The sequence below is a fragment of the Poecilia reticulata genome, chromosome 20 (assembly GCF_904066995.2).
Source record: "Poecilia reticulata chromosome 20, P_reticulata-male-v2, whole genome shotgun sequence".
NCBI classification, from domain to species: Eukaryota; Metazoa; Chordata; class Actinopteri; order Cyprinodontiformes; family Poeciliidae; genus Poecilia; species Poecilia reticulata.
In genome coordinates, this window is record NC_088849.1 from 10,216,776 (window position 1) to 10,227,430 (window position 10,655).

Consider the following 10,655-nt stretch of genomic DNA (forward strand, 5'->3'; position numbering starts at 1 on the left):
TCTTTCAAAGATTCAGCCATGCAGGCAAATATTTTAATAATTATTTTGTTCAAAATAAGGAAATTAAAATATCAGCTATGTTTTGGGTGTTGCTTTCACTGAATCAATGCAAAATAAACAGCAGACAGATCTGCCAACAACTGATTATGTCATCCAGGACAATGTTACTGTGAAATATCATCTCTGTCGTCCAGTAACAGCCTTCGGTCAGATTTTTCTTTTTGTTGCTGGAGATTTTTCCTGCTCAGAATCAGCAACAACTCTTTCGAGTTACTTGTATATTGCGAGTTTGTGTAACGTTTAATGGCGCTTTTGGAAAGATAAAGTGTTTCTGAATTTAATTGTTGACTTACTTCCTCTACTGAGGCTTCAAATAAATGTCTCACACATACAGCAACAACTTCCCCCTTTCAGACTTTGCTGTCAAAGCCGTGTTCATTGCTGCTGCTGGTTTCAGCAGGAGCTGACCGTCAGATAAAGCCTCCGCATGTTGGTGTTCCCAGCCCGTTAAAGCCTTTTGTTTTTTTCATTAAACATGCTCCGATCTAACATTGGGCATATTCAACAAGTTGATTGTCTTGGCCCGATTATCGCAGCCTGTGAGGTTTTTCCCTGACTGGGAGCGAGAATGCAGCCTGTTGAATGTGACAGGTAGCCAATCAGAAAGCGAAGGGGGGAATCCCAAACCGCGCTTGAGATTCCTGTCGACATCGAAGATATGTGGAAATGTTTATTATTATATGTAAAGGTCGTTATTATATGTGGTTACGTTTATTCAGTTAAAAGTGTTAACTACGAAAAACATATCTCACCTCCAAATCATAGTGCAAGCAGACAGAGCGGCTGCTCCCGCCGTCTTTTATCCAACACGGGATTTTTTTTTTGTTACGTCTTTTATCTCTTAAAATGACTCCACAAACTATCACTATTGCTTCTACATCGTCAACCGTGTTTGGTTATTCTAAATTTTATTTACACTTAAGTTTTTGCTATTGTTTTTTTTTTTTTTCATTCGTAACTAGTTACCAAGAAGTAAATGAAAGGAACCATATCATTGCGTGCTGCGAAAGTGCCAAACTTATTCATAAAATATAATTCAGTTCCGTGACAAAAACTTCCCACGTGAATGTTCAGTCGCTCTTCAAACAGTTGCAAACACTGTATGGCCGTACATAAGTGGACGACAACAAGCTGACATCCTCTTTTACACAAGAATGAAGGCTTACTGCTGCAGCTTGCCTGCACAGGACAGAAGCTTTTAAACAAACAGCTGACTGAGAGAAGATTTATTTGGTAAGAAAGTCTTTCTAAGTTTAACTTTGTGTCACTTTTCATTCTGAAGGACATTTAAAAACAAAACAAAACAAAAAAAATCATTTGTATTCAACTGCACCACCCTGTTTTCAAGTAAATGTTAGAGGTAAGAGTGTTATTTTGAATGCCTCATAAAGTTCTTAGTCGACACTGAAATCAGGTGCTGCTTTGCGTTGTAAAGTTTCCATTGTAAAAGGTTTTGCATTGGAAACTTGAATTACGTCTGTGCCAAGTGTGTAAATGACGAAGTCATCTGAGTACAAATAGTTAGAGAATCTAACGCCAATTTGATGAGCATCAGAAGGGGTTCTTAGTGCTTTTTTTATATTGTTAAAAGGAAAAAAGTTTCAAAATCTTTCGTTTGTCATGTCTTGCATATCTTACTCCCGAGTTATTTCTGCTTCCAGTAATTTCAGACCAAATTCGATGACATTTCCACAAATTTGAATGCAAAGTTTTAAATTGATTGCTGTGAGAGTAGAAACATATAGCTCAGTTTTTATGGCGTTTTTTTTTTTCATAAAAAAACAAGTTTTGCTTTGCTCCCTAAACTACAACACTGCCCAGATCCAAGTGCAACACGAATGGGCAGCGATTTTAAGAATATTCTGATTCAACACGTAGAAGTTTCAGAACAAAGACATGCAGCAAATTTATATAACGTTCATGAGGGAAAAGCTTTCAGTGTTCTAGCATTGATCGTTGTTGGTAGGATTCGAACCTTCGCAGGGAGACCCCAATAGATTTCAAATCCATCATCTTAACCTCTCGACCACAATAACCCACGTATCTGCAGGGTTGAGACACCGGTGGAAATTTCAGGAACCATTTTACAATTTTAAAAAAGATCTTTTACAGTTTCTATGAATTCTTCACATACTAGAACTGATAATTGTTGACAGAATATGAACCTGCGCTGTGAGACACCAATGGATTTCTAGTCCATCTGTTTTTCAGTGACTGATATAAGGATAGATTTCATGAGCCTTTTTACCATCTACCCTCACATGTCTAATACGAAAGGCCATGTCCTACGTTAAATTTTTCCTAATTTCTGGAACAAGCTCTTCAATATTCTCTTTTTCTTGTTTCTTTTATTATGACTCAGCACTGACGCTACATTCACTTCCCTAATTACTCCTCTCATCTGGCTCCCTTACCATCAGTTTTCAAGAGAAATAAATAGACCCCACATCCTCTCCAGTTCTGGAAAGTTGGCACCAAGTAGTCAAAGCAAATTAAGAAAAAGCTGAACTTACTAAAATAATCCACTTGATTATTGTAAGTCACACACGACAAACGGCTGTGTGGCAGAGGAAGAACATGTTCCCGTTCTTTCACTGATCTATAGATAATATGATGACAGAAGGTGACTCAAGACATGCATGCAAATACAATTTGACAAACGGTTTCAAAGCATAACAACTTGAATGGAAATATGTTAAATTAATTTTAATAATTATATCACCTTAATGTACTGTTTGATAACTAGAATCAACTGCAATGTGTGTGTGATTGACTTGAAATGTCTTTTTTTGTAATGTGACTCCTGTGAAGCAATAAGCATCTCCAACGCAATAACTGTGTCAACATAGAATATGTTGTAAGTCATATGTTCATGGGTTGAATGTGGTCTTAAGTAATGCAAACAGAGGAGGCCTTAAACATCAAGCATCCTCTTTCAAAGGAGGAGGAAGGACCTGCATGTGTCAAGCTTTGAAATAATGCTTCCTTTTTAAAAGCTTTCAGACCTCCTGCTGAAGAACTGACGTTCCAGTCACGTTGCTCGGTTTAAATGCAGATTTTGCTTTAAATTTGGATTAATTTGGTAAGTATATTACATTTACATGACATATTTTTATTATTTTTTGCTGATGAACTGATGTAGTTATACCATGAATAATTTTATTGGAAGCTTCTGCTTAGCTTCTTGACTTCTAAAAGCAACATCTTATTTTTACCAGGGTCCTCTGCTTAATATACACAATAAAAGTATAAACAGATGGAGAAGGACCGTCAGACTCTGACGGCGGCTCTGTCTGAGAACATGCTGACAGTCAACGTGTTACTGAGTGTTTTTTTTCTTCCAGGTGAGATGTTTGTTTTCTTCCTCTTATTTAGAGACGTCACATGAATCGTTTAATGATCTGAAATATTTGATCCTGATCATTTTTAAAGGCTCCTTATGTAACTTCCAGCAGCTAAACTGAAGTTTGTAGAAAGTTTTTTTCTTTCTCAGATTTTATCCACATTATTTTATTGTTGGTCTGCTTTTACAGGTCTTGTGGCTGGCTGTACATCACACCTTCACATTAGAGCCCCGAAGGAGATGGAAACACTAAGCGGATCTTGTTTGCATATCCCCTGTACATTTGAAGCAATCAATGGGGATGCTGTGTTTAACAATAAGACAGAAATCATTGGACTTTGGTTTAGAACTGATTATAGCAAGGAAACAAATATAGTGTTTGACAGCAGCAAGTCAGTCAACGCCTATCCAATGAACATAACTGGAATCCTGAAGGAAAATGACTGCACAACTCTATTTTCTGATTTAAAAACCAGCTATGAAGACAAATACTATTTCAGAATCGTGAACGGACCGTTTAAGGCAACAGCTACTTGTGAACATGTTCAAATAAAAGTTAAAGGTAAGAACTTCATCTTCGTCACTCCATTAATTTAGAATAACAGAAATCACATTCTAAGCATTTGGCTTTTCACATGTATATTTTCTGATCATCTGTTGTCTGCAGTAGGATGCCAGTTATTAAACAATAAAGTTTTATAGATTTTTTTCTAATACTCAAACACTGAGATCCAGTTTTTAATTGTTTCTGATGGAAAAAAATGTACACCTGCTGAGCTTTAAGTCATTTGTACACAGAAATAAAACGGTGTTTAAAAAAATGTTCAAAAAAACTTTCAACTTCTTCTTCATTGTCAGTATTATTATTTCTAGACATATTGGTAACACTTTATTTGAAGGGTGTGCATAAGACTGACATGACACTGCCATAAACATGACATAACATCTGTCATGAACATAAAGAAGTCTTTATGAATGTTTATGACAGTTGTCAAGAAGTGTCAGTCGGTAAATAACGACACTTTTAATGCAAAGTTGCTCTAAAAGTTGCATTGAAAGTCCATTCAAAATCCTAACTTTGCATAAAATTTTCATAATTTACAAAATCATGCAAGGTTGAAGAAATTAAGAAATGAAGTATATTAATCAAATCCCAAAGTAGACATTTTAATCCCATTTTGAATTAGTTTAAATATAACTGAATCTAAAAGAAAAAAATATATTTTGGTGTTTAGTATGTTCACTTCTGCTTAAAAGCATACAATATTTATTTAACTGTAAACCTAAAAAAAATTATTTTGTCTCTGATGTGGAATTTCAGATTCTGCCCGGGAACCAAACATTACTATTTCAGGTGACCTGACAAACCTGAAGGAGCATCAGTCTGTCACTGTAACCTGCTCAGCTTTCACTCCCTGTCCAAACTCACCTCCTGAACTCACCTGGAATCTCCAACAAGACTCTCTCAGACAAACAGAGAAAAACACAGATGGAACTTTTACAACTAAAATTCAGAAGAGCATCACTCTGTCAGACACACATGATGGATACAACATCACATGTTCTGCCAGATATCCTGTGATTGGAGGAAACAAGACAGCAGAGACAGAAGTGACTCTCAGTGTTTCATGTAAGTGATCCTATCAGCAGGTCATGGTTCAGCTGTTTCTGATCAATAAAGTTCATGTGTCTCATTTTCCTCAGATGCTCCTAGAAACACCTCAGCATCCATCAGTCCATCAGGTTTGGTGTCAGCAGGTAGCTGGGTGAAGCTGAGCTGCTCCAGCAGAGCCAAACCTCCACCCAGATTCACCTGGTTCAGGAACAACGAACAAGGAGCCACTAATGTGTCTTTCGGACCAGTTTACAGCTTCAACGCCACTGAGGGAGGAGATTATTACTGTTTGGCTACAAATTATCTGGGAAATCAGACATCATCAGTGAGCCTTAGGATTAAAGGTAGTTATTTTTAAAACCACTAAATATAAGGAACATTCTCAATATCTGATGCCTAAAGATTGGTGTAAATGTTCCTATTTGTTTTATTGAGGTATAGTGCACGGACATCTTTTCTGGCTGTTAATTGCACTGGCAATTGGGCTGTTGGTGCTCATCTGCCTCATTCTTTATGTCAGGTAAGTATCAGAAATTAGAGAAATATAAGTTATCTGATCTCAGTGAAGTAAACCAAATCTGTTCTTAGTTAAGATTAATAGATATGAATGGCTTTGTCAACAACAGCCCAAGTCGTCCACATATATACAGTAAAACATCCAATTACAGACCTCCACAAATTACGTAATAGGAATGACACTGAGTATCATTTGGACAGAAAAAGATAAGGGTGAGCAAAAAACAACAGAAAGTCAGAAACATTTCTGTCAGTATGTTGAAAACATTCCTGCTTCAATGTGCAAATCAATGTTAGTGGCAGGTACAGTTTTTTTCCAGGAAAAACTGTACCTGTAGATTATGCATGGGCTGCAACGACTTTGAACACACGCTGCACACCATTCCACAGTTGAAGAAAAACACGTTGAGGCTGCATGGGATTTGGACAAGCCAGTGAAAAACAGGAGGAACTCAGACCTGTCAGAAAAAGGCCATAGCTGACCTTTTAGGGGTCATCACACACACAGTGTTTGGAGGAAGAATGGTAAAAACTGACTAAGACTACACACTCACTGTGACTGCATACTGCTTGATATGTTATACATTAGTGTTGTCTAACCCAAACCCTTCTGAAGAAAATGCAATTATTTAAAAATCCCTATAATCATTACAGTACATCACACCAAAAGCATTTTGAGGTTTGCAGATGTAAACATGTGTGATGTCTAAAATTGCAGAGTGCTGTGTGTAATTTAGTTAAATGAAGACATATTTCTTTGTACTAAACAGCCTAATTATTAATGGATACATTTGCTTTTCTCGTGAGCATTCTTGTAAACATCTGAAGCAAACAAAAATGTGGATTACATACAAGACAATAATTCTAAAAATATAAAATAAAATAATATAAAAACTCTTAATCGATCCCAAGAACTTTCAAAAAAGAGGAGCGAGTCAAACAGCTGAGCAATGTATGTTACTAGTTTCTCCATACAGGAAACATCTTGAAGTTAATCTTACAAAGAAATGCTTCATCACAAATTATTGATTATAATTCTGTAAGCTGGTTCAATACGTGTCATACCCATAACTTCATTCGTGCTTTCATTTCTTCTATGTGTGAACCACTCGGGTTACTGCTGTTGACATCTGGTTTGAATTTTATATGACTGCCACAAATAGAAACATTTGAAGTGAGGAAAAAAAAAAGAACATTGTCATATTAGATTCCCACTATAGTTTTGTACTATAATACTAAAATACCATTCAATGACTGAAGGCAACAATGACTTTAAAGACTTATCCTGACAGCTCTCCAATGTCTTCCAGATGTTTCAAGTCCAAACAGTCAGCTCCTCAACAGACTCAGGTGGGTAAATGTTTAGCACTGCAACGTATCTTCAGTCTGTGCCAGAGCCGGTTTAAGCATGAACTGTGTTTTGTTTTTTTTCCACAGACTCCAGCTGGTGAGGAGGCTGTGGTACAAACACCGTCTACTGCTGCTGATGAAGAACTGCAGTACGGAGAAGTGACTTTCTTCAAGAGGAAGCCTGAAGCTTCCTCTACCTCAGAAGAGTACGGCAAACAGGAAGAGACAGTTTATGCACATGTGAGAGTGTCCAAGTCAAGAAAGGGCTCAACGCACACCACTGACAGTCCAGATGATATCTATGCTCAAGTGAAGAAAAAATAGCTTTTTATTTAAAATAAAGTTGGCTAGAGATATCTGTTAAAGCTACTTTACTTTGCATATTTATTATGTGATATTTTATGATATTTTTGTGCTGTTGTTTTCTTGCTTTTTTTTTCTTTTCTTTTTTGGGCTGTGTGTCTTTTACACCTTGCCTGGCATTGCGACAGGAAGTCGCCATATTTTGTACTTCAACAAAGTATTTAAAGCCTAGCCTTTTTAATCACTATTAAAAGGATATGTTAAGCAAACAAAGCGGGGAATTTTATTTTAGCTTCATCATTTCGCTGCACCACACTTCATATAGTTAATGATTAAATGGTGATGGGATACTCTGCTTCTTCTTTCAACCGCAATGTCAGAGCAACTGTTGCAATGGCTGTATGTTAAACTAGGTTCCCCTTTTTTAATTTGTTTAACTTTTTGCACTCACTCAACTTGGTCTCGTTTGCTTTTTTTGACATCTTTTTTATAAAGAAACTTTTTGGGGGGGGGGGCAGAACACAGAACAGCTTTTTTGTCTTGAATTTCTTCCACGGGACACGTTCAGCGCGGGTCTGAGAGGCCTTCTCGTCAGAGCTGAGGAAGCTGGGGAGGTTTTAACTCCAGTGCCTTGTGAAAAAATGCCTCATTCTTGTAAATAAGCTGCAGTTTAGATGAAACCACTTTTCACAGCACATAAATCTGCTAAAAAAAGACCCCATACAAATTCACTGGGATTTTATGTGCTAAATAAACATAATGTTGTTCATGGGAGGGAAATAGGAATAAAAGGGAAATGCAGAATTTAATGTAAATCTGAAAAGTGTGGCGTGCCTGTGAATTTAGCCTTTTTTTACTCCAATAGCCCCACATATAATCCAGTGCAAAAGATTACCCTTAGAAGTCATCTAACTAGCAAACATGATATTTGTGTGTAATTCAATCTTTATATAAATCGAGTTATTCTGTTAAAGCTGCAGTAAGTAATTTTTAAAAAAGTATGTTTTTTTTTGTTTTGTTTTTTTACATATTTGTTAAAACTATCATTTTGTCCTGACAGCATGCCATGAGACAGATAATCTATGAGAAAAAAATCAAAACAAGCTTCTTTAGTAAGACCCTAGTCACACTTGTGTATGAGTTGGTCATGTTTTCCGGTTTGCTGCAGCTCTGTTAATGGCAGAGACAAAAACTTCCAGGAAATCTGTTTATAGAAGTCTATACAAGTTACCTACTGCGGCTTTAAGGCCTCGGAGGTTTTTGTCAGAGAGCAGCGTTAGTGGACACACAGAAACCCGGCAGCAGGTCAGGGGTACGTTGTGGAGACATTTCACATGTTGAAAAGTTTTATCCTGCACTTTGGATAAGCTTACATAGAGGTCTGTGCGATTCCATCGCACATAAATGGTGGCAGGATCATACTGCGGTTACTGTCTTCAGCTGGGACAATAGGATTTGCTAGAAAGACGGATAAAACAGTAATAGGACACATCAGGAAGCAAAGCTCCAGCAAAAGACTTGTAGCTGGGCTAAAGTTTTACATTTCAGTGAGAGAAAGACCCCTACGTTTAGCAACAGGTTGAATGAATTGGGCTCAATTAATTCTTCCAGATTCTAATTTTGCTCTGCTTGAAAAACGTGTGAATACTCCTGTAAGGTATTATGTGCATTTACGCAAAAATAAAGCATATCATTTTATATCATTCACATAAAGCTAAACATACCAAATATCATACGTGTGCATATGATATATTATAGCATGAGCTTTTTGAAGTATTTACAAAAAGGGAGTTCAGTGAGATAAACATGGAAATGACAGATTATCTTCATTTTCTTTTAATGGTTTGTGTTTTATGTTCTCTGAACTCATTTTAAATGAGTGACTTATTGTTTTTTTTTTACTCAGTTTGCTTTTAATACCAAGATGTAAGAGTAAATTCTTACCTGAGTGAATTTATTTTTTATTTAGAATCATTTTACTGCTCAAAATCATCTCACAGATCTAAATTCTCAAATACACAGTAAAACATAAAGCATTGTCACTTGAACAAATAGGTACACGTATCCTGCAGGAAAATTACTGCATGCATATTTCAGTTTGCAACACGTTATGCAATCAGTAATTGCAATTAGTGACACAGCAAATGGCTGTTAAATTCTTAAACAGTCTCGTCAAAAGACAACCTGTGAGTGAGGAAAAGGTGTTTGTCAAGCAGAAGAAAATCATTGACATGCATCAAGTAGAGAAACCATCTAAGGAGATTGAGTAAAATACTATAGTAGGTTCAAGAAGTATTGCTAAAGAAAAATTCAAAAGAAGAAATCTGGAAAAAAAAAAATTAAGAGATAGTGATCTGAGATCTGCCCTGCGACAGACTGGCGACCTGTCCAGGGTGTACCCCGCCTCTCGCCCGAAACGTTGGCTGGAGATGGGCACCAGCACCCCTCCCGACCCCACTGAGGGAAAAAGGGTGCAAGAAAATGGATGGATGGATGGATGGATGATCTGAGATCACTTCAAAGTTTAGTAAAAGCAAATTGAGGAAAAAACAAAAGTAGGTCTCACGGTGAAAGACAGAACATAAAAATAATGCTCCAGATTATATTTAAACACATCTTAGTGACTCACCAACAAGTAATAAATTAGCTGTCTGTGGAGGTAGATGCAGTTTTAGAGACTTCAGGTGACTACAACAGCCGCCTCCTGGACCTCATCCTGGTGAGCTCTGCAGGAAATGTGATTAGCTGTGCCAGTGTCGCAAACAAGGCATTGCATCAGATCTTAACAGTTAATAAGTTGACTCAACGTTGGCTTTCGACTTTAATGCAGAAGTCACTGCGACGTGTAGAAGCTGTGAGTTGTTTGGTGAACTACAGCCGCAGCAGTGAGGCAGCAGCATTCAAAACCAGAAAACCGCGTGATGATCCTGGAGCTTAAAGGGACATCGGCTTCTTCTTATTCTAGAACTTTTTTTCAGAAAATATGTCCTTATTTTTTTAAGCTTTTTCTCCTCAATATTAATGGATTGCAAATAACTTTGGTGGCGCATACCACCACCTATCACACATCCATGCGTGTGTAAACCTATAGCCTCCACCTACCATCTTCGTTTTAATTTTGTATTGCGCACAATTAAGAATAAGGCGATGATGTCATGATGACATCAGTAAGGATGATGCCATTCTACCATATGAAGATATCCTCTTCTCTGTTCTTTACAAATGAAGCAGAAATGAAGATAAAACCATGTATTCAGAGAGCCAGAGGATCTTTTAAAGGTGAAACCAGATTAATACTGTTTAAAACAGATACATTAACAGGGCACGGGTTGTAGCACTTTTTGTACGCCTTTCAAAAAGTTAGAAAGACTCGTCCTCTTTGGTCCTAGGTCGTCAGCTTCAGACGCTTAGGGAGCGCAGTGGCATTCAACGAGAGAACCCAACATGTCACGCAGAGGGAACCTGACC

At 37.2% G+C, this 10,655-nt stretch overlaps 1 protein-coding gene across 1 annotated transcript; it reads left to right on the forward strand.

The window, feature by feature from the left end:
- The first annotated feature begins 27 nt into the window (after window positions 1-27).
- LOC103456539 (sialic acid-binding Ig-like lectin 12) lies at window positions 28-7,460 on the forward strand. The gene is made up of 8 exons (XM_081601672.1): window positions 28-3,142; window positions 3,279-3,404; window positions 3,594-3,965; window positions 4,725-5,033; window positions 5,108-5,362; window positions 5,454-5,538; window positions 6,845-6,884; window positions 6,972-7,460. Exons 2-8 carry the CDS (start codon window positions 3,317-3,319, stop codon window positions 7,206-7,208), a joined length of 1,386 nt encoding a protein of 461 aa, XP_081457798.1. The 5' UTR covers window positions 28-3,142; window positions 3,279-3,316; the 3' UTR covers window positions 7,209-7,460.
- Window positions 7,461-10,655: the final 3,195 nt, after the last annotated feature.

Coding starts and splice junctions, on each gene's coding strand:
- LOC103456539 (XM_081601672.1), top strand. CDS start 3,317: ATGGAGAAGGACCGTCAGACTCTGACGGCGGCTCTGTCTGAGAACATG. Junction 3,405..3,593: donor GAGTGTTTTTTTTCTTCCAG/GTGAGATGTTTG, acceptor CTGCTTTTACAG/GTCTTGTGGCTGGCTGTACA. Junction 5,363..5,453: donor AGTGAGCCTTAGGATTAAAG/GTAGTTATTTTT, acceptor TGTTTTATTGAG/GTATAGTGCACGGACATCTT.